Genomic DNA, 24905 nt, shown 5'->3' with positions numbered 1-24905 from the left:
ATCTTGATTCTAAGCCTTCACCGAGAAATCAGACAATAAATTCTGTGTTAACATAAATTCAGATTGGACTAAAATTTTCCTTGCATGAATGCACGTGCTCATTCATTCATATTTCCTTGTCTTTGGAGGAAAATTACCTTGAAGTTTGTGTCATGAAAACGAGCCAATCTAAGGTGGGTTTCTTGTCGGGTAAAGTTCACTGTTTATTTTTAAGCTACATATCTGATTATTTATAATAAATAATAACTGTGAGAATTCTGCTCAATGACACTATTTAACTTTGAAAATCCCTTCACGTGAAACATGGTACAAATCGCTACTGAAAAGTCGAAGAACTTAATATCTTTATTAATAAATTAAATAAATGAAATCGGCGCCGATAAAATTAGGTCCGATGAAATCTACCTAATCTTGTACCTGTTGATATAATATATTAATATTATATTATCAAATACTACTTATTTATTTTACGACGATTAAATCAAGAAGAAGTCGGTGAAAAATCCTCAATCAAAATATTTCTTTGGATTCACTCTTTACCCACAAAATTGTGGTACTATGTCATACAAAATGTGGTACACCGTATACTTCATGTGGAAATGTGGTACTAAAAAAGTACCCAGAGACTGAACAAAAAAAAAATCGACAGTTGAAAACTGAAGGCTAATTTCCCGTTAAATCAACAACGATTGTTACTCTTCGATACACATTACTACATGCAAACATAAAATGCCATTTATAATTATTTAAGTCTCTGTCCTGTCCTGTCCTGTCATTATTTTTCTGTATGAAAGGAGTGCGTAGGTACAATGAATCAAGACAATGGTAATCTCGTTAACAATAATCTTTTTTTACATATTAAATAGATTTACATTTGGATATTATTATATTATATATAGTGTAATTCTCTTATTGAAAGAGCTTTGAAGTTCCTCGTTCTTTTACTCTCGACAATATTTCCCACTATTATTCGACAGACTTCCTAATTTTATACATCATTTTCAAAAAAAAAAAATAGTCAGTCCTCAAAAAAGGAAAAAAGACGACATAATAATAATTATATAAAGTTGACAATATATCAAAACGACAGTTCCAAAAAAAATCGTGTCAATGCTATTTGCATAAACAAATAAATGAAAGTTTTTTGTTTTGAAAAATTAATATTATTCGTACCTTTGTTTCATTTAATGGTCAACAAACAACAGCTAGTCAATCATTCCCGTTTCATGAATTAAAAAATAATTTAAACTTTTATTATAAAACTAGTATATTTCTACAATATATAATATAATTAACTGAAGTAATTTTTCTAGTGAAAAATCCTGAATATAAGCTCAAGGTAATAATATTGCATAGTTTTTTTTATTACATTTATAATTTTTTTCTTGATTAAGACGAGTTGTACGTGATCATTAAATTTTTATAAATGTAATAATAATTACATCACTTCGATTTGGATCAGATTTTGACCCTTCCAGATATTAATCGTGCTACTTTGTGCTGATAGCCTGGATTTCAGCATTTAATACCCAACTTTAAGTATGATTATTTTAGTTTATCCTTAGAACAATCATGATAGATTTACATTAATTAATTATGGATGATGCGAAGCGATACAGGATCTGAGATATATTGGATATTTATATAAATTTTTAGAAACATTAGTCATATTAAAATATTTTAAATTTTTTAAAGAATATTTATAAGTTACAATAATCTGGATAATAGAGAGACATATTTGGTGTCTTCATTTTTCGTTATATTTTAGTAGTTGAACCATACTCAGGACAGGTTGGAATAAATCGAAAATCTGGAGCGAAACATATAAATATATTACATTATTATTTTAACACATGTCCTTTTTCGAAATTATGTCATGCGTGACGTAATTTCACATTACTGTAATGTTTAATTAATTAGGATTATATTATTGTACACCAATTACGGTCCCCTGAGAATTATGTATTTTTAATGGCGCCATTTAGGTTTTGTTAATTACTCAATTTACAGTTGTTCACGTGGCCACACGTGTTTGACTAAGGTAATTTATAAACTTTTCAAATTTATTGCAATACAAATCTTACAATGACACGTCAACAGTATCAAGATTCATTCCTACGTTGTATATATATATAATAAGATTATTTATTTTGCTTTTTAAAATTATATATACTTATAATTACATGGATATAATAATAATATTAATTAAATTGATTCCAAGTTTACATCCCATCGAATGTGTGCATGGGAAAAAGAAAAGGAGTAATAGCTCTTAAATGTGCCATACATACTAATAGTAATTGAAAAATAACAATATATAATTATTCAAAATCAAAATGAGAAACCTGTAGAAAAAAATTACCGTATATGGTCATCGTTATTTGCACTCTGATTTTTTTTAATTATTATTATTATACATACTCTACTTTATATCTAAAGTTTATTAATAAAAATGGTGCGTAAATAACATAATGTATCTCAACTATGGTCCCGAGATTATCTAGACGATCGACGGCCTCGTTTCACGAATTTATTTTTAAAAAAACATACAAATTAAATAGTTTCAATGAATTTAAGAAGATAAATATTTGGATTAGGATTATTATCTCTTAAAAAATACATGAACCAATAGCTAAATGACAGGAGGAGAAAAGCATTGATCATGGTCCTTTTAAGTTTTATAATATAATGAATAGGGGGTTGGGATAGCTTCGATGCTACATGTGGGGCACTGTATCACATGGTTTGGATGGACAAGATTCACACACATATGTGAATTTAAAAAAATATGTGTGGTTAAATTTGAGTCATTGATTCTATCATGGGAGTAGTGCCCCTACATGTAGGATGTAATCAACCAGGGTTTGGACAGATCTGTATAATTTTTTTATTTTTTTTTAAAAAGAAAGTGGCACTAAGATTAAATTATTTAAACTCGTATGGGTCACTTTTTAATTCGATTAATTACTAATAAATAATTTGAAAAGCATAATGCTACTCGTTCTGCGCAACGAAGTGGTCACAATCACAACAATTTTTAAAAAAAATTCATGAAGAGATGAAATTTTACTAGAAACATACATTTTTTTTAATATGCCAACACAATTGGAAATTTTCAACACGACCTTTTGATTTGGCAAGTAAGCCATCTCCAAGGTTGCTTTTACACCATTTTGGTGCAACGGACTTTCTTCCAATATAGCGCAACCTCATTCCTCTGCGTCAAATTTGTGCAGAGGTCCTATTTTTTTAATTTTTTTAAATTTTTTATTTGTATTTATTATAAATATTTTTATTAAAATTTATAAATATTATTTAAATAATAGTATAATATTTATTTTATTATTTTAATAATTAGATATTTAATCATAAAAATTAATAATAGTATTATATTTATTTTATTATTTTAATAATTAAATATTTAATCATAAAAATTAAAAATTAATAATTGTTGATTTTTAAAATATTTATTTATTTATGTTAATTATTAATAATTAAAGACTAATTTGATTTGATGATTTATAATTAATATAATTTAATGCAAATGCAAAAAAGTAATATGACAATACAATTCATAAATAAATTGAAAAACATTAATTCATATAATTTAAATAATTTTAGTATAATACAATAAATTGAAAAACATTAATTCATGTAAGATTTGAAGTAAATTAGTTGGAGATTGATGTTGTATTTGGTGCAGTAATCGAACTATTTTAGTGTAAAATTTGCACTAAAATAGATTTTGTGGTTGAAGATGGCCTTATGAGAACATGCAGAAAACATTAAATAGCTTCTTTTTCTTTTTTCTTTTTTTTTTTTAAACAAAATCATTGAATTTTAAAAATTCATAGAATAATATTTTATACAAAGCTCGGCTAATTAAATATGTTTTCTAAAAAAATAACTTATAAAGTTGGCNTTCTATAAAGAATTTAATTGTCTAAGGGCATCATTTTATGAATCCACTATATATAATTAAACTATTCCCTATCGATTTATTCTGTTAAAAGGAAAAAGAAATATGATTTCAAATGTATGAGAACTGGTTTTTATTTATTTATTATTATGGTGACAGAGGGTAAAGGTAATTGAAGAATTAAAATATGCCATTTTTAAATATATATATAATATATAATGTTGATTGACATATTATTTAACATTAAACCTATTTTAAAAAAATAAAATTTTATATTTATAATTTAGGAAAATGGATACTTTTTGGGAAAAAATATTTAATAATATTTTTAATTTGTTAAAATAAATTTGATAAAAATAAAATTTTTAAGTTAAGAATTTTTCAAAATTTGTAGAGCATATAAATTTAAGAAAATATGTAATGATATTTTAGACAAGTAAAATGTTAGAGAAAGAATTTTTTAAAACAAATTAGGAAATTTTACCAAACAAACTTAAAAGATTATAAGTATTAAAAGTTAGGCAAAAATTTGTGTGAGACGATCTCACGTGTCGTATTTTGTGAGACGTATCTCTTATTTATGTCAATCATGAAAAAATATTAATTTTTATGCTAAGAGTATTCTCTTAGTTGAGTATCTATGAAAAAGTATTACTTTTTATGCTACGAGTATTATTTTTTATTGTGAATATCAATATGATTGACTATCTCATAGATAAAAATTCGTAAAACCGTATCACAAAAACACTAATCTAAAAGTGAATGCATCTTTCAAACAATCTGAAATACAATTGCATAATAATAATATTATTTTTATTTTCTGAGAATCTTTTTTAAATAAATTAAGTAATTCCAGCTCCATTCCATCACCATCCCTCCTGGCTTTCACCTGTACCTTCCAATCTCATCCCCGGGGGAAAAAAAAGAAACGATCTTGAAATCAAAGCAAAAATAATTCAAAAATCATCCAAATGAAGATTCAATGTGATGTGTGTGATAAAGATGAAGCATCAGTCTTCTGCGTGGCGGATGAAGCCGCGCTCTGCGCCGCCTGCGACCACCGTGTCCACCATGCCAACAAACTCGCCGGAAAACACCACCGCTTCTCACTCCACCACCCGAAACAAGTTCCCCTCTGTGATATTTGTCAGGTATTGCAAAATCCATATCTTTTCCTCCTCCTTCCTTTCCACCACCATTTTTCTTGATTTGCCATGATTATTTTTCTTCCGTTTTTGGGTTGAGTTAACATCGTTGTTCTGTTTACAGGAGAGAAGGGCTTTCTTGTTTTGTCAGCAAGATCGAGCAATTTTGTGCAAAGAGTGTGATATATCAGTACACAAAGCAAACGAGCTCACTCAGAAGCACACCAGATTTCTACTCACAGGTGTAAAGCTTTCTGCAACGTCTACCCTTTATTCCGAGTCACCATCTTCGTCAGAATATTCTGCCATAGCCCACAAGGTTTCAAATTCTGATCCAAAAGACAATCCCAAAGAATCCAAAAATAAGCCTGTTTCTGCACAACCAACCCCTGGCTCACCTTTCACTGAGAAGCGTACAACAGTCCCAAGCACACCCGTGGTTGCACCAGAATATTGTGCTAAAAGTCATGTCCCTTTTATGTGTGGAGGGGACTTGAGTGGGTCAATTTCAACTAGTAGCATATCGGAATATTTGATGGAAACTCTTCCTGGATGGCATGTGGAAGACTTTCTTGATTCTCCTCCTCTTCCTTATGGTTTCTGTAAGGTTTGCTTTGCTGTCCCTTTTCATAATCATCTAATGGAAATTTAAACTAATTTCTTCACGAATTTGCACTTAGTTGTGAAAATAATTCGACCCGTCGAAATTTCAGACTGGGGAAAATGATGTGCTGCCATTCTTGGATACTGATTTTGAGGGCAGTATGTGCGCTTTTCCAGCAGGAAAAATGGGATTGTGGGTTCCTCAAGTGCCTCAATCTTTGCATCAGACTCAATGTCAATCAATTGATATCTCATTTGGAGCAGCAAATGGTAACGGATTAAAGTCGCAAGCAACGGAGTTTACTAAAAATAGCATCAAAGCCAGCAGAAAATGGAACGAAGACAACTGTTTTGCTGTGCCACAGATCAGTACACCTTCAGCTACCTACAAGAGACACAAAACTTTTTGGTAGAGCCAAAAAAAGCAAAAAAAAGTAAAATCAATTTTCAAAGATCCTATTATTTCGAATCCACTGATCTGGTTTCCCTGTTATTAATGTGTTTTTGTAGCTTTTTTAGTTGGGTTTTTTTTATTCATGTGGTATGATCCTTTTTTACCCACTTCGTTCACCGAGACCAGCTACTCAACTTGCCTCTTTTTCCTCCATGTACTTCGCTGTGGTTGCATGGATCTTTTTGTCTGTAAATATCTTCTGTGGCATCCAACGAAAATAGGAGGGGACTTTGTTTCTCATACTCGCTTTTCTCTCTTTCCGAGGATCCGTAGCATTTTCAAAAGAATTCTACTTGATTCACATATAAAGAGAACTTGTATTTTTATTTTATATTTATATAAAAATATATTTATACAAACCTTGGCTGCGGAGAATGGCCTAGAAATGAGAATGTGGTAGGGTAGCATGCTTAAAGGTTCTCCTGTTTCGGTGTCGAAAGTCCAAGAATCGGAAAACCGGGTTCTGTTCCGGTTTCGGTTTCAAGGTTCGAAAGTCTAATTTGGTATCATCGGACGTTCCAAGCCAACGTTTATGCGGTTGTTCGTGAAACAAGGTTTGAAGCGCACCCACACTAGAATCCGAGCGCACCCGAACTCTATGTTATGTCCGGAAAATTCTCGGACAGAAGTGGCCAGTGGGCGCCACTGAGTTGCCTTTGCTACTTGGAAATTCCAGGTAGCACTTGGGGTGCCCCAACCTTCTTGTCTAGGAACTTCCAAGACAGCATTTGAAGCGCTAATCTTTTCTTGTGTTGCTTTCGTTCGAGTCTTTCTTGATTTTCTTTGCTTAATTTTCTATTCGTTAAGCTCAACAATTCCAACACACTATATTAAAAATGACAAACAATATCAAAATATAAATATTCATTTATTGAAATTTCATCTTAGAATTACATTTCAACTTTTAGGTAAAAAGAATCACATCTCGATTTTCATCATTATTATTTAAAACAGTACTATAATATTATTCTTCTACTTCATAATATTAACTTGCAAATTCTTTGATAGTGTCTGCCGTCTTATTCTTTATTTTTTAAAGTTTTTAACCAATTTTGTATTAATAAATCATGACAAACACTCAGAACAAAGATTTTATCTATGATGTCCAATTACTCATCCACATGTTGAGAAGGTCAACTCGATGTTACACTTGAACACTTAACTGCAAATATGTCGCTTGCAATTGATAATAAGATTATATATTATTTTGAATTTCTTTTCCACCATTGTAAATCATCAAAGTTATCTTTCATTTGAAATTTCAGATTTAAAAAGAATTCTAGTTTTTTAAATGAGCTTGTTGACACTACTTTTCCTTTATATTTCTGGCATCTATAGTTCATAGAAAATTAATTCCGGTTGATTTCTCAAAAAAAAAAATATTATTTCAATTCTGGATCCTTCCCTGATCCATGTTCACTAGAATACGATTGAAACATTTTCTGAAGATATTCGATTGTTGACGTCATCTAATCGTCAAATCTCTCCTCCGTAGATTTACCATAATATTCAGATAATATTTTTAATGACCTCTACTTTGACTCGGTCTAGTAAAATTGCTAAACGATGCACATGTGCGATCACCTCTCAATATTTTTTAAATTTATCTTCCATGCTTAATACAAATTGTGACAAAATCTAATGATTTCTATATTCAACAAATTTATAGAACATATCGAAAATAAGATGAATGAAAAGGAGAGTCATATGGTAATGAATGACATAAATATTTCAATTGCATCTTAAAATTTTCTAATAAAGCAACACATTTAGTAATAAGATCTCAATCATTTTCTTCAAGTTGAAAATAAGACATCAATAGAATTAAAAAACAGATTGAGAATTTTTTTTATATGATAATATCATATTACACAAAAGACATACAACTCCTTTCTCTTGATTATAAGTATAGTAGGAAAGCTTGACTGAACTGACGTTTTCTATTCTATATAAGAGTTGAACCAGCGCAATTGGTATATCGGTCTCTTGCTTGCCTCAAGGTATGGACTGGAGTGAGAATTCCATCTTTTTTCTATATGGGTTCTATGAAGACCATCCAAATCTATTTCAATGAGTTTCAACGATAGTATAAATACTTTATGTTTAACATCATTCTTTCACATAAATATTTAAATTTTTTACCATTTTTTTAATGCATCAGTTTATCACAACCTTTGAATTTTTCTATCGAATTACAACTATTATTATGGAAACCATCTTTAACACATAAATTAATCATATGACATGCACATATAACATTAAATAATTCACCATTTAACATCAGTTTAAAAATGATCTTTAATTGTTTGATGCATTGTCCCATGTGACGGACATATATAGTTTTATTCTCACTACTATAATATTTACAAATATTTATGATAAATCTAGCTATTATGTAAGCAGTGTGTGTTTCGTTTAAACATTTTAAAGCTAAAATTCGTTTTTGAAAATACCAATTGTCGTCAATGCAATGACATATAATGGCAAGATAAGAATCATTTTTAACACTAGACCAAATATCGGTTGTCAAATTAACTCTACATTCAATTTTCGAAAGATAATCAAATAATGAATTTTATATTCCTTATAAGGTTCAAGATAATATTGCTCAAGTGTATGCTTAGAAACATTAATTAAGAAAACCTCATAAATAAGAAAAAGTTAGTTCACATCTGACCACAAATCTGATAAGAGTTCTACGAGAAATTTCAACAGCTATTATAAATTTTGATCAAGTTCGAGTATTTATTTATTGTTGGGTTGGTTATCTACCACGTGGTTGCTAAATTTTTCATCAAAATTATGTTTTCTAACCAAGAGTTTTGTGAATACACCGGTACCACCACTAGAACCACCCGTTTTGTATGCATAAGAAGTTTCACGTAGCTTACAAATTGCAACAAAATCATTAATGTTAATTTGTTTTTGTTGGATTTCGAAGTGATCCCAAATTTTGTTTCTTTTTTCACGGCTAGACGCCCTTCTCTTGACTGTGGAGGTTGTCGCAATCGAACCAATTGTATCTCCAATGCCCCGCCCAGCAATTTAATATAGCAAATTTGACCAATCTGCAATTTTATGTAGGAGATTTGGCCAAAGAGCCGTAGGAGAGGTCATCGGCTCTTGTTACAGTCGTTGCCCCATATATATTTTTTCTATTTATTTTAAAATGATCTGGTTTCGGTTCCGGTTTAACATGTGGAACCAGTCCGGAACCGAAGAAGCTGCCTAACCACTTTCTCTAAAGTGGTTTGGGCTGATTTTGGTTCCGGTTCTTGTTAACCGGTTTCGAACGGTTCTTATCAGGGCCGTTCCGGTTTAGTTTTGAGTCGAACCTCCCCATTAAACATGCATATGGGAATGAAAAAGGGGTGGCTGACAAAAAATGCGAAAGAAAAGAGACCTCAATTGGGTAACTTGTATGCAAGGTTTGAAAATTCTTCAATTATGTTTTGGTTGACATTTTGGAGTTTCCGAGGATAAATTTCTGAATGGCTACCATGTTATATGGGACGTGATCTGGTAAATTTGTCATTATGTGTACTAACTCTTCCAAGGAAAGCATCATGCGTAACTTGATTCAAGGTCCTAACGAAGATGTTTATACTTTATATGAATATCGATCTCAAATATGTCAAAAAAACATGAGAAATTTAGATACTGAATCACATCTCATTTTAAATTAAATCGTCGGGAATCACCCTTTTTTCCAGAAAATCACATATTCAAAATATAATAAAACCATCTAATATTGCATCAAACCAAAAAAACAAAAACAAAAAGAAAAAAGACCTTGCATTGAGTGCAAACCGCATGAATCATATCAGCGTTTGCAGTGAGCTTTGCACATATACCTACAATCATAGAAACAAGGGCCACCACAATGTAATGGACAATCAAGCCTCATGCCTTGACACCTTCCTCTAACCTTGCATTGAGCAAATTCACCTATCAAGTACTCTTTACTATTCAAACCTCCCCGTTTGCCCAAATTGTGGTTTCTTCCCCTTGGAAATCGTCTTCCACATCCCCATCTCCAATATCCACCTCCACCACCTCCCCAACCCCATCCACCACCACCACCACCACCACCACCACCACCACCGCCTCCGCCTCCGCCTCCGCCTCCGCCGCCACCCCATCCCCATTGAAACCCACCACCACCTCCTCCTCCCCCGCCACCGCCACCGCCACTGCCGCCATTATAATTTCTTTTGTCGTTGCTTACTACAACATTGGTATAAGTTTTATTATCTTCATGATTCCCATTTGCAGACTCGACTTTACTAAAAGAATTGACAATTTTTTGAACTTTCACAATGTCATTACTTCCATCTTCACCTCTCGATTTAACTGTTAATAAAGCAAAGAACATAAATACCCACAAGTGCTTTATTCCTATGCTCTCCATTTTTTGAAAACCCTGCCCTTATTATTTCCACCCTCGTGTCATCAATTTATAACCAATTTCTTACCAAGGACAGTGAAATATAGAGTACCTATAGAGGTTACCCTAACGAACAAAAGCAGTAAAGAAACTATCGAGTTTTGAGATTTCTTGATCTTCACTTTTGTCCCGGCCACCTACATGCAATTGCAACAGTTGAAGCTTGTAAGAAAAGGATTCATTTTTTTATCGGTTGGGGACGAATCCAACGATTTTTGAAATTATGATTTAAGTTTTTAATATATAATAAAATTTCTTATACACTGTAACAAGTTGAAAAGAGAATATAATACTTAATCTTTTATGAAAAAGTATTCATAAATACTGAAATTTATTTTCTATGGACGGAACCAATAATGATCGATCCACCATTAAGAGGGGACCAAGTCAACCATAAAAAAATCAATAATGCCAAGAAAAGTGCAGTGCAGCAGTTGCAGTTTCTTAATGGTAGGGCATGCAAGAATGATATCTACGTCTGCTGCTATATTAAATCTTCTTTATATATATATATTCTTTTCCTAACATTGCTTGTCCTTAAAGGGATTAAAAATGCTTTCATATCTCCATCAATTAATAGCTAGCTAGCGGACAATATGATCCGTTTCTTACAAGTTTTCAAATTTAACAACTTTTACATCGAATGTAAAAACAAATTAAATGATCAGTTTAGTATTGCGTGGACTTAGGAGAATGGCATATGATATCACAATCAATCAGTTAATAACCATACACGTGAAACATAGGACGAGATTTTATGAGCTGCTCCAAAATCATGTCACGCTAAGAAGCGATCTCGCGTTCAGAGAATGCTCGTACTTGATTAGAAGATTCGCGACATGCATTTTCTTGTCTAAATCGAGACCACGGCCTCGTAGCTTCTTTGATAACCTATGTAGTCAAATGATTCATGTCGTTTATGAGTTTAGCGAACCAAAAGAGTGAAGAAAAAGAGTGATTGGTGCGAACTTCCAACAACCCACTGTATGTTGTATAACAGTTGGAAAAAGTTTCCATCACAATGTTGTTTTTTTGTTGGCCTGAATAATTAATTCGACTCTCAATTTAGATAATTAAAATTAGCAAAAAGTGTTAGATATCTCATTGAATTATATTTTTGGAAGTTGTATGTATCATCCCTCCTTCATATGCCCAATTCCTAATTTAACATGGAATCAGATATCAGTTCCACCATTATGTGTTGAACTGCTCTATAGGTCACTCACTAATGTATTGTAAACTTCACGCTCCAGTTATTCATTCTTGAATATAACTAGGTGTGTTAGATGTCTCACATCATCTGAATTAAATTCTTGGAAGTTGTATCTATGAACTTGGACAACTATCTCCCAATGAACTAACTTTTGTGGTTGAGTTAGGCTCAAATCTAATAAAAATAACGTTAGATTAATCTATCTGTGATATAAATTATTTTAGTTCAATCTATTTACTATGTAAATTATTTTAGTTCAAACTATATGTGCATTCGAAATATTTTAATCCCTTGAAATTTTGATGAAAGTTGACTAACCCAAACACTTACCTGGCCAAGTTTCTAACAATGGCGGTGCAGGCACAATTGTCAGAGTGACAACTTCTTGGAACAATGTCAAAAAGGAACTCCAACCATATTATACTCCTACTTTGTCAAAATTAAGACCATGTAAAACTGTAAATTTGCTAATATTCAACTGATAGAACATTTAGTTCCATAAAAAAATAGAATTCAGTTATCAAAAGAATCAACGAAAATATATGCATTCAATTCTACATTTTTCATTCCCATAACTCAATCTAAGAATCTACACTGTACAATAGATGTCACGAGCTCTTTTCACTTTATAAGAAATCAGATAGCACGGTGGTTGCAGATGTCAACGGTTCGAGTCCCTTCCGCTTCGTCCACCGCTGCTCGCTTGAAAGTATGATAGGTCACCGTGGAGTGACATATACATATCTCAAAAGTGAGTGTCAAACATAAAGTTTTTCTTTCATATCGATACCTGCATAGAAATTGAGTACAAGATATAGAGATACAAGAAACTATTTTAGAAAGCTATTCTATGTCTGTACAATATTTACGGTTACAATCCCTTGAATGAAAGGATTCCTAAATCTAATATTTTCATAGCTTGCCAATTGAGGTTTCTATAGCTGGCTAATTGGGAGACTCACACCAACAGTGAGATGTGTGAGTTTGAATTCGCATAACAAAAAGCCTCATCTCATTGTAATAAAAATAATAAAAATGGTGCACCGGAAAACGATAAAGGACAAAGATTCTCAAAACATCACGAATTATGTAATCACAGCCAACAACTAAATTAGTCTTTATATCATCTTTGTAAGCGTTGTGATGAAAGTTGTTGGAGTTTTTAGATACATATATCATTTTATTTCTTCTTCAAGAATAATACGGTTTATTCCGTTGCGCTTGACGGTTTATTTCGTAGGTCATGTGTTTTCCTGTTTCTCTTCACCCATTTAAACTTGTCTTCTCCTATTCTTTTGTGAACCCTTAGAATCTCACGTCTCACCTTAACTTAAGGTTTGCCACATTCTTAAAGAACCCCTCTTTCTCTCTCCTTTATTATTATTCTCAACCCTTCAAGTAGCCATTTCCATTGGCATTTAAAATTCTTGATTTGCTATATCTTTATTTGGAAGATTTTTCTTTTGTGGGTTTTCCAACAAAAGATACATTTTGTCTCTACATTTTAATACGGTGAGCCAATTTGTTCATCATGCAACGCATTCGAGTTTCATCTTCTTGTTTTATGTACACGAAATGATACGCCATTTTTATTCTTTATAAACAAACATGGTCAAGGATTGGATACAAACCGATTCAGCTTCGAGAAAATTGTTTACTTTTATGAATCAATTGTAGCACTTCTCCTTTATGGACCGACCTGTCAATGCTAAAGTTTGTGCAAATGTTGCCATTTTAGTTATTTAGTTGTACCATTCGCATTTGCTGCATTGACAATTTATTCATTTCTGAATGTTTATCTGTTGCAGAGTTAAACCTTTGTCCTGCAAAGAAAATCCCTCTCTTTTTAGAAAGAGAGGGAATACATGAAAGTTTCCATTCAGTGGTTCAGATAGCTTATTGATTCTCTTCAAGTGCATTCGGACGCGAAAATAAAAGGGAAATCTGTGTATTCAAAATGGGGTCGATTAGTGGAGATTCGTCGATAGATTGGGATCATGATTCAAGTGCACAAGAGGAGAAAATATTTGTTTCGGTCAGGTTGAGACCTATGAATGAAAGAGAACTTGGGAGGAATGATGTTTCGGATTGGGAATGCATCAACAACACAACCATCATTTTCAAGAACAGTCTTCAAGAACGATCTATGTATCCGGCTGCCTACACTTTTGGTAAGCCCGATTTCTCTTTGAAAACAATTACATGTATCTCGTGTGATTCTGTATAGCATTCATATGTTAAAAAAAACATATTAAATATGTTTGTCCAAAGAATTATGATAATGGTATATGAGATATGTTTGTCCTAAGAATCAATTATATACTTCTTCTTGGCAATCATAAGACGGTCAATTACACGTAAATTTTGACTGTTACTGTTGACATTGACACTTGGACTTAACTCAATCTCAAAAGCTAGCTCAAGAGATGAGAATTGTTCAAGTCCATAAATGCAACTCTCATAGACCATAGTTGGACCACTTGTAAACTTCACGCTCCAGATGTTCTTGAACGTGAGGATATGTTAATTGCCCCATATCGGTTAGATAAAATACTTGAGAGTTGCATGTATGGACTTAGACAATCATTTACCCTTGAGATAGCTTTTGGAGTTAGTTATGTACAAATCTCAATCTTAACACTAAGCAGTTTACGCATATCATCAATATTTCTTATTCCAACTTTTACGCTTAGAAACTTGTATTAATACATAAAAAATTTCTGAGAATTTTTTTATTCATTTTAATTCAATTTCATTGCTTTCATTTCCATCTAAATAAACTTTATTTTTTGTCATTCATCCTTTTCTCTTCGGACAGACAGGGTATTTGGCTCAGACAGTTCCACGAGGGAAGTATACGAGGAAGCAGCAAAAAAGATTGCTCTTTCTGTTTTAAGCGGAATGAATTGTGAGTACACCAGCCATCCCCATATCCATAAATTTCATCTTCATACATATGTTTAATCATGTCTGAATTTCTTTTTCCAGCAAGTATTTTTGCATACGGGCAGACAAGTAGTGGAAAAACATATACAATGGCTGGCATTACCGAAAACACCATAGATGATATATACGACTACATAGACAATGTATTTACATTCCATATATTTCGAATCTTTTTCTTCATTCGATTCGTAATATGTTATCTCAAAGTGATCTAACTACATTACAATTGAATAATATAGCATCGTGAAAGAGAATTCGTGTTAAAGTTTTCTGCAATGGAGATTTACAATGAATCAGTCAAAGACCTCCTCAGCATCGATGGGACTCCACTTAGACTTTTAGATGATCCAGAGGTAAGAATTAAACCTTTTCCACTTAGACTTTTAGATTATCCAGAGACAGAGAGCGATTTATTCAAACATATGTCCCAATAATTTTTTCCCATGACTCAAATATTTTAGAGAGGGACCGTTGTGGAGAAACTCACAGAGGTGAGCTTAAGAGACAAGAACCATCTAAAAGAGCTTCTATCGATATGTGAAGGCAAGATCAATCAGATGCATATCATCTTTTTTGTGTATGCAAACACCAAGAATTACCTTTGATAGAGTTCATGCATTTTGCAGCTCAAAGGCAAATAGGAGAGACTACCCTCAATGAAATGAGCTCCAGATCTCATCAAATTTTACGTCTAGTATGTTTCTTTGACTAGTTTTTTGGTAATCAAAGTTTGAAAGTCATTATGTCCTATATCCAGTTCCTTACAGTATTGACGTTACTGTAGAGTGTTGACAGCATAGCTCGTGAATACTTCGGTGTACTAAATTCAAGCACGCTAACAGCTTCTGTGGTATGAATTCAAATGTATTTGGTTCTGCAGTATACTTAGAAAATAAATGATTAGAAAAAAGTAACAAGTTTTCATGTTCTCGAATGCAGAATTTTGTTGATCTTGCTGGGAGCGAACGTGCTTCTCAAACATTATCAGCTGGCACTAGACTAAAAGAAGGTTGCCATATAAACCGAAGTTTGCTTACGCTCGGGACAGTGATCAGGAAGCTAAGGTACTTTTCCTATTCACTGTCACCTGTCTTTCGATAGTCCTCTATATAGCTAACTCTAAACCCATTGATTTTTGTGTTTTTATGCAGCAAAGGAAGAAATGGGCACATTCCATATAGAGATTCAAAGCTGACACGTATACTACAAAACTCATTAGGAGGCAATGCCAAGACAGCCATTATATGCACAGTGAGCCCTGCTCACAGCCACGTTGAGCAATCAAGAAACACGCTCTTGTTCGCTAGCTGCGCCAAGCAAGTTAGTACCAACGCACAAGTTAATGTGGTTATGTCTGAGAAAGCACTAGTGAAGCAACTGCAGAAAGAACTAGCAAGGCTTGAGAACGAGCTGAGGAACTTGAGTTCTCATGCTAGTTCGTGTGATTCTGCTGCAGCACTAAAAGAGAAAGAACAACTTATTGAAAAGGTGATATTTCATAGAGAAATCACAAAGTTTCATAAAACACATAATGTTTGAATAAATGTCATTTTTCTATCACTTGAATTCTGCAGATGGATAAAGAGATTCGTGAATTAACTTATCAACGGGATCAAGCTCAATTTCATGCAGAGAATATGTTAAAGTCAGGAGGGGAATATCAAGCATCAAAATCATGGGTCTGTAGACATGTTACTTTAAGCTCAAATTTAACATGAATTTCAACCCTTTAAATGCTTATGCGAGTTGATTCTTCTGTTGTTTTCTTAAGCTTGATATGAACCATGAGAAAGGATCATGGAGGGATGAATATTCGGCATCCGAAGCATCAGAGATAATCGATCCCTTTCGTTCAGATGGAGCATCCATTACATCTCATTTTTCAGACAGATGTGAACGTGTTAATTCTAGAAGGATTGGAGATCAATTCGTTGAGAGTTCTGAGGAGCAGTTTCTGTCAGATGACACGTCCCCAAGACTATACATAGACAAGTACTTTGGTCCTGATCCATGTCAAGGATGGGAGAAGATTGGTCAAGAAACTGATAAGTGTTTAGAAGAGAGCTGCAAGGAGCTTCAATGTATTGAAATCAATTTCCCCAGTGGACATACGGTTTCAAATGTGTCGTCTGAACAAAATGGAGATCTGGGTTCAGGTTATAATTGTTCAGAAGTTATGATTTATAGGCAGATGAAAATTATGAACTAATTTCCTTGTTTCACTCGTAGGGAAGCATACAAGTTCATCCGACACAGATGTATCGGATTTCAGTGACAATGTATCAAGGAGTGTAAGCTGTGCAGCAATACTTAATACGATCACAAAAGCTTCGAGTTTTGAAGGGGAAAAAGATCCTGGAAATACATCACCAATTGCAGAAGATACTCAAGGGAAGATCTCTATCGTTGAGCCAATGATGTCTACTGAGAGATTGAGCACAAAAGATGACCGAAATTCGAAAAAGAGTGACAGCATGAATGAAAATGATCACACCATTAAAATTTTTGATGAAGATCACAATATTAAAATTTTGGATAAAGACTGTCCAGCCAAGAAACAAGAAGTTTATGCCACAGAACTCAGTGAAGCCATCCAGTCCGAGTCAGTGAAGCAGATGGTGAATGATTTGGTATGAAAGAATTCTTCCTTGGACGAGTAACCTGATCACATTTATGCTACTCCCAACTCCTTTTCTGTTTCCAAACTAATTCTCCAAGAACTGATCTATTTGTATTCTTTAGCATATAATTCAATAGAAATCAATAGAAATCTTGCAAAGATTGTTCTTTTCCATATATCTATAGTTTCTCATAATGTAACTTTTCTAGCAGGGTATAAAGGAGGCAAAAACAACCAAGAATTCTGAAAATAATGCAGAAGATGAATCCAATAAGTCTCAGAATATAATGCAGTCTCCTTCCGATTGGTTCGCCGAATTTGAGAGGCAAAAGAGAGAGATAACTGAACTTTGGAACACTTGCAACATTCCATTGGTTCATAGAACCTACTTCTTCTTGCTCTTCAAAGGAGATCCATCAGATGCAGTTTACATTGAAGTTGAGCTCAGGCGGTTGTCTTTCCTCAAGAACACGTTACATGGGCTTGCTAAAGACGATCATTTCACACTGGCTTCAAGGTACCCTCTCCTCTCTACCCTTGCTCTTTTCCAAATACTAAAAAAACAAGAATGAGAATACATAAAAATGTATAAAGCCATATCAAAACATCTTCTCATGTTATTTCAGCTTGTATTTTATCTACCATGTATGATAAACTAAAATCTTGAACATTTTATGGGCTCGCTCACAGCGCTAAGACTCTAAATCGTGAGAGAGAAATGCTAGGCAGACGAATGATAAAAAAGTATTCTGCAAAAGAGAGGGAAGCTCTGTATAAGAAATGGGGAATCGGCCTAAAAACAAAGCAGCGAAGACTCCAACTCTGTCGCAAACTGTGGACAGATGCCGCAAACTTGGAACACATTAAAGAAAGTGCTTACATTGTTGCCAAACTCATTGGGTTCAAAGAGACAGGGAAGGCTCCAAAAGAGATGTTTGGGCTTAGTGTCTCGACAAAGCTGGTGAACCTCAGTTCATCCAGCTGGAGACATAGCTTGCCTTCCATGATATAAGGCCAAGCTGTACCATTGAAATGTGAATTACCACCATTACCTAGGAAATGTGCATTAGAATTAACTTTGTTAGTTTTCTGAATTGTATGACTCCTGTATATGGTTGAGAATTGGGTCCTAAGGACCTCTTCATTCCGGTGCTCAAATTCATTCACTGGGGACAAAGGTAAACAAGCTACTGGTATCATGTAATTGTTCTTTCTGTATTGCTTTGAGAATTAAGGAACCATGGATAGTTTCATGTTATATAAATAAAAAGGTGGGGAGATACTAAGTGACCCCCCCGATTTGCTAGTATCTGCACGATAAACTTATCACCGTTAGATGTCAGTCGAATTAAATTCGCCACGCACAGGTTTCTACCTATGCGGCACATGGATTTGTACATGTTACCTCCTCATTGGAAGTAGTGGTTGATCCCATCCAGGATTTGTTTATTTTCTTTATAATTTTTAATTTGGAACATAGTTACACTATGCAATAAGTTTTTAGAATGTTCAGCATATGTCTTATCTGCAAGAAACTGTCAAACTCCAAATTCTGTATAATTGCAGGACAAATTCCACATCGATAAACCATGTTTAGAGTACTAGAAAATATAGAGAAATTTTGGCTAAAATGATACATGCCATGATTTTACATCAACCAAAAATATTATTTTTGCAATAAACCATATAAAATATTAGAGAACTTTATTCACGGATCAACAAACTTCTCATATCAACGGTTCAATACTTTTGGGCAACAATTTCATGCATATTTAAAGTTTTAACCTAATAAAACTGCCACGCCCAAATTGCCATCTAGCCGGAGAAAATTGATTACAGTACTGGATAGCAAGAAATTGCAATAGTTGCGGTGACAAACTGTTTATTCTGCTCGAGATTGACTAGCACGAGAGGAAAGTATGATTCCAACAATGAGACCGTATAGAGCCAGTGATTCAGCAAATATAAGGATAAGAATCATCCTGACAAAGAGCTTTGATTTTTTAGCGTTGGCTCTGTATAGATGATAAATATTATAGTAATAAGTATGGAATCTTATAAAAACAAGGGATTCTTCAATGCAATGTACATTTCCTAACGAAACACATCTGAGAACCAGACAAATGAATACTGATTTCTCAATAATGTATCAGACAACAAAAAATCAGTCTCACCGCTCATAAAGTAATAAGAAGGCTTGCAAGAAAACCAGAAAATAATTAGTTAGAGGAATAGTGCTGAATATCGACAGGACACCAGTTACTAAAGAAAACGAAAGCCCAATGGGTAAACAAACAAGGCCACTTCCCGTCAAGTCACAGTTCACCCTTTCAAAAAATCCAAACAGCAACGATATGTCCCGATTGTTACAGAGAGAAAACAAAAACTTCAGAACGTCAAACTCAATAAGTACATTCCAATTCACCAAAAAAAAAAAAAAAAAAAAAAAAAGAACAAAAGGCAGAAGTTTAAATCACGATACTCAATTATTCAATATCTTATACGGATCAAATAGAATTAAAGGTACTTGAAAAGTAGAGGAAAAGTAGCACACCTAACACCAGCATCTCCGACGATGCCAATGGCCATACCAGCAGCAAGGCCAGCAAGACCGCAAGAGAGTCCAGAAGAAAGATGCCCATAACCGTCAAACAAGTAGCAAGACTTGGCCTTGGGGTTAATACCAGTATTGATAATCACAGCAATGATCAAACCATAAATACCCAAAACACTAGCCATAACCATCGGCACAATGGATTTCATCACCAACTCTGGCCGCATCACACCCATGGACGCCACCCCGACACCACTCTTTGCCGTGCCGTAGGCGGCTCCCATACCTACAAAGACATAGTTGAAATAATTGGAACAAAAATTTAGATCTGAAAAAATTGGAATGGGTCGTGAAGCTTAGCTCACAGGAAAATACGAGAGCAGCGGCGGCATCGAGGAAGCCAAAGAATGGCGCCGTTTCATCGCCGATGAAGATGACATTTTCCGATCGACTTGGAATGGATTTCAGCAGAGATTTGGATATTCGGTGCTTTTCAACTACGGGTATACGAATACTTGTATGGGGTTGACTTTTGGCAAGCGGAACCATTTATATGCGACTGACATTCAACCGTGAATTGACATATTTGCCATTAAATGCTGGTTCGATACATTTGAGTTCTCCAAAATACGATAATAATCACATCAACTACTCAACAAACTTAGAGGTCTTGATGTTACAAATTAAATTTTTTTTTGAAAGAATATTTCTTTGTAGTACTGTTACAGCCACGTTGTAGTAAATAGGTGTTCCACTTCCGATTCCTATATCTGATGGGTTATGACCCAATTCGGTTATCTTTTTTGGACTCAAACCCAACTTTCTATAATGAGTCATGTTATTTAATTAAGTATGGAAGCCTGATAATTTATGGCTAACATGGAGGTTTAAGCTCATGCAGCTGCTTAAAGAATTTATAAATAGGAACATTCTTATATTTTTAAGATATCATTTTAACACAATATCATTCCATTTTCTCTAAATCTTATTAAGAAATCGCTGATTTCAACGTTTCCAATGTCACTTTGCTTTATGACGAAAGAAACAACATACAAAAATCGTTCAGAAGATCATTTGAGCAATAGTTTAGAAAGATTAAACCAAATGGTATGACCATATTTCTATGGAACGAACAAGGGACATTCAGTTTGCATCCCCTTGGACAGTATCCCATTTTCACGTTTCGCAGTGTAATATAGGCCATAAAAGGAATTGCAATGTTAAATGAAAAACAGTGTTAAGTGTTTCCAATTTAGTTGATCTATGATACTCCTAACTGAAGCTGTAAATTTGTGTGTTTCATCCATGTGCAGGTGCGACAGGATTTTCGATCACTCCGAAAGGGCAAGAAATAATTGAAGAAGATATGGGGCACGTTCTTTTTGATTTCAAGACTTCACAAATCTGAAAGTATGTCCATTGCCCTATTGTCATGGAGGGTAACTGTGCTGTGATATTTTCTGAGCTCCTGACGTGCTAGACNAATATATTAAATAAAATATAATAATTAATATATGTAAAATAAAAGGAATATTTCGAAAATATTCTTTTTGGGGTAAAATTTGAAGTAAATGAGTTGGAGATGAATGTTGTATTTGGTGCAGAAATCGCACTCTTTTAGTGTAAAATTTGCACCAAAATAGATTTTGTGGTTGGAGATGGCCTAATGGCATTAATAACTCAATCTTTTGAGACATTGTTCGTCCTCCAGATTTCAAGAGAATGATTTTTGTTACCTAGGCCATTGCATTGAACCATTTCTTATATTCCTTAAGAGATTAGTTGAGCTTCTTATGTTTTTAATTCATTCGTCCTACAGTTCAGGGACCAAAAATCCAATCGCACATGAGGAGTGCAGTATTCCAAGTTCCCACCCTTGTAATTTTAGGAAACATGGTATCTTGCTCTGTGTGCCTTACAAACTTGAGAGTTCTCTTTCATTTCACATTCTGGTATTGCAAAAGTCAGAGTAAGCATATTTTTTATCTTATCGACTACAGTAAAACCAATTCTAAACAACTTATGCTAGCATTCGATCTGGAACAACCAAGCAAACTACATCCTGCCTGAAGGATTGCTGGGATTTGGAGGTCAAGGAGACGCTTACTGACAATTAAACAATTACGGGTAATAGAGCTCAACAATGCCGAGTCTCTCTAATTCTCGTTCTCACAGATGAGATCTCCGCACTCCGATCCCTTTTATTAGTTTGATGTCATCAATCATTGGTCGTCTCTTGAAGTGCATGCTCGCGGGCACACACATGCGAAAAAGCAGCCAATCTCCCTGTTGATAATCTGGAACCTGCTCCTGATTTAAACCATATCCCCGCACCATCGTGTTGGTTTTTGTCTGAAATTTTGGTCACATCGTTTTCGTATACAGTACGTTGTGGATATATTTTTATATAGAGACTTAAAACTGAATTTGTCGTTCAATATGTTATCATGCTTATAAAAAGCTAGCACTTTCAAAGGGGTTTATCTTTTTATGGAGGAACCATTTTTCTCAATAAAATTAGTTTTCTTGAAATTGACGTGACGTTTAGATGGAGGAAACTAAGAACGGAATATTTCAAATCATTTACAAAAGTTCAATCGATTTGTTTGGGTGATTTACATTCCTTAAGTTTGTAATTGTTCGTAATGTTTCAGATTTTTAGATATCGTTTGGTATATGAGATGAGATACATATCAAATCGTTTTAACAGAAATATTCGAATATATCATAAATTTATTTTCTTTTTTTCAATATAAATTTCTTTCTCAAAAAGAAAACTATATTAAAATTTTCATTTAAAAAAATATTTTTTAAACTCACCATTATTCAGTTTGATTTTGTCAGTTAATTATGAAGAGTGATGGGAACGTTGCATTCACTTTACATTTTGTAACCATTCGAGCCTTTTGCTCATGACCATGGCTCCACAACTTCTTCTCTTCTGAAAAAGGTTCATTTTATGATGCTAATGGGCTGTTGTACCAAAAAAAATTCCAAATTATACAGATAGAAAGCACATATTTCACCTACAAGCAATTAATCACTCGATCTTGACATTTGACCTTCAATTAATCTACCTGAAGTAGGGAAACCTAACTTAAATCTTGTAATATAAAAATGGTCCAAAATTGATGTGGAATTTCTTGCAACAATTATTGATTTATAATCTAATTTTAATATTTTATTATTGGGTTTCGTTTGTAGTTTGAGTTCAGATTTTTTTTTTTTAAAAAAAAGAAGTGAATCTTCCTATACAATTTGTACTATTTGCTTTTACTTTTGCACTTGCTTGGCTTCGCCGTGGCCACGGGGACGAGACTTTATCGCTACACAAACACAAAGGATAAAAGAAGTAGCAAAGGTATCCCACTCATTGAAGCAAAAGAAGACAGAAGCATTAAGAACTAAGACAAGATTCTCACTCGACAATTAAACAAATGATAAGTTGAAGCAATCTTACCATAAAAATAACTCAAATAACTTGATGCCATGTTAACGACCCACCCGCCATTAGATTTTATTCAATGCCTCTGTGAGTAAGTACTTTCGGCGAGATCGACGGTAGATTTTAATAAATTTGTTGCATGTTCCAGTTATGTCATTGACTTTGATCATACGAGTTTAAAAAATCGTGGAAGTTTGGCCACGGTTTTGTTAATTTAAATTCAGCGACGATTTTTGAAAAACTGTCACTAAATTAGCGACGGAATTATACAAACTATCGTAATTTGCCTACGGTTTTCAAAAAACCGTGGCAAATNAACTTTTAATTCAAGTTTTGTATTATCATCTTTTTTAAAATTATTTTCAGACTCAAAACTTTCTATTGAAAAAACATCAGATTGTTGATTTAAGTTTTCTTCTTGTATATTTTCTTCCATAATTGTTTCAATTTCATTATCATATTCATTTTCATTAATACTTGGTTGTTTACATAAATTGAACACATTAAGTTCTAGAGTCATATTTCCAAAAGACAATTTCATTATTCCATTTCGACAATTAATTAAAGCATTTGAAGTTACTAGAAATGGTCGTCCCAATATTACTGGAATTTCATTATGTACTTGTATTGGTTGTGTATCCAAAACAATAAAATCTACAGGATATATGAATTTATCAACTTGAACCAACACATCTTCTACAATATGTAATGCACATGGGATGTTCCCGATCCAACTGGCGGGAGTCGGTTATCCCATGGCACATTACTCAATGACTCCTCCAGCCCAAGCAATGGAGTTTGCACCTCCCCAGACTCGAACCTAAGATCTCCTGGACATATAGATACTTAGCACAAGTCTGGTACCAATTGCGCTAGTTTTACACATATCCAGTAGCCACGGACACCCCATCCCAGTCGGACCACCACCATCAGCTGACCCCACCGACCCCACCTCCTATTGTGTATATAATACATTGTAGCCACGGACCACCCATCCCAGTCGGACCACCACCATCAGCCGACCCTGCCGACCCCACAATCCTGATGTATTATATACACAATAGGAGGTGGGGTCGGCGGGGTCGGCTGATGGTGGTGGTCCGACTGGGATGGGTGGTCTGTGGCTACTGTATATGTGTATTTTAAAATACACATATACAGTAGCCACAGACCACCCATCCCAGTCGGACCACCACCATCAGCCGACCCCGCCGACCCCACCTCCTATTGTGTATATAATACATCATTTCAAATTCGTGGTTGTTCCCCATGCAATGAATTATTTATATTCCGAATTTGGTGCGGTTTTGTGGCACTAGACTAAATATAAGAAATAAACTCAAATATCTATTTTCTTTAAAATTACTCTCCGATAATATCGTAGGACTTACTCATGACTATTACATTATGAGTACGTCTCTTGTGAGACGGTCTCACGAATATTTATATGTGAGATAGGTCAACACTATTCATATTCACAATAAAAAGTAATACTCTTAGCATAAAAAGTAATACTCTTAGCATAAAAAGTAATATTTTTTCATATATAATCCAAATAA

At 33.8% G+C, this 24905-nt stretch overlaps 4 protein-coding genes across 6 annotated transcripts; 2 read left to right on the top strand and 2 right to left on the bottom strand.

The window, feature by feature from the left end:
* The first annotated feature begins 4783 nt into the window (after positions 1–4783).
* Positions 4784–6687, top strand: LOC140982262 (B-box zinc finger protein 21-like). Its single transcript, XM_073448717.1, has 3 exons — positions 4784–5070; positions 5189–5671; positions 5778–6687. The coding sequence occupies exons 1-3, from the start codon at positions 4891–4893 to the stop codon at positions 6078–6080; spliced, it is 966 nt and encodes a 321-aa protein (XP_073304818.1). The 5' UTR covers positions 4784–4890; the 3' UTR covers positions 6081–6687.
* A 3073-nt stretch (positions 6688–9760) lies between these two features.
* LOC140983646 (uncharacterized) lies at positions 9761–10762 on the bottom strand. Its single transcript, XM_073450782.1, has one exon. The coding sequence runs from the start codon at positions 10530–10532 to the stop codon at positions 9945–9947; it is 588 nt and encodes a 195-aa protein (XP_073306883.1). The 5' UTR covers positions 10533–10762; the 3' UTR covers positions 9761–9944.
* A 2411-nt stretch (positions 10763–13173) lies between these two features.
* LOC140983363 (kinesin-like protein KIN-7F) lies at positions 13174–19414 on the top strand. Its single transcript, XM_073450393.1, has 15 exons — positions 13174–13293; positions 13590–13952; positions 14600–14689; positions 14770–14870; positions 14967–15080; positions 15189–15270; positions 15354–15421; positions 15512–15577; positions 15667–15791; positions 15879–16215; positions 16302–16406; positions 16499–16883; positions 16957–17357; positions 17557–17864; positions 18038–19414. The coding sequence occupies exons 2-15, from the start codon at positions 13739–13741 to the stop codon at positions 18357–18359; spliced, it is 2718 nt and encodes a 905-aa protein (XP_073306494.1). The 5' UTR covers positions 13174–13293; positions 13590–13738; the 3' UTR covers positions 18360–19414.
* LOC140983364 (V-type proton ATPase subunit c1-like) lies at positions 17559–20465 on the bottom strand. 3 transcript variants are annotated; one of them, XM_073450396.1, is made up of 4 exons: positions 20267–20465; positions 19902–20187; positions 19611–19674; positions 19012–19360 (listed from the first exon to the last, which is right to left on the bottom strand). In XM_073450396.1, exons 1-4 carry the CDS (start codon positions 20448–20450, stop codon positions 19325–19327), a joined length of 570 nt encoding a protein of 189 aa, XP_073306497.1. In that variant the 5' UTR covers positions 20451–20465; the 3' UTR covers positions 19012–19324. The 3 variants fall into 3 exon arrangements, with proteins under 3 accessions (XP_073306498.1, XP_073306497.1, XP_073306496.1); XM_073450397.1 differs by lacking the exons at positions 19012–19360; positions 19611–19674 and adding an exon at positions 17559–17901; XM_073450395.1 differs by lacking the exon at positions 19611–19674 and having other exon boundaries at positions 19012–19362.
* Positions 20466–24905: the final 4440 nt, after the last annotated feature.

This window comes from Primulina huaijiensis, chromosome 8, assembly GCF_012295235.1.
Source record: "Primulina huaijiensis isolate GDHJ02 chromosome 8, ASM1229523v2, whole genome shotgun sequence".
NCBI lineage: Eukaryota > Viridiplantae > Streptophyta > Magnoliopsida > Lamiales > Gesneriaceae > Primulina > Primulina huaijiensis.
The sequence above is the reverse complement of the archived record's forward strand: the minus strand, read 5'-3'. Positions and strand labels throughout refer to the sequence as shown.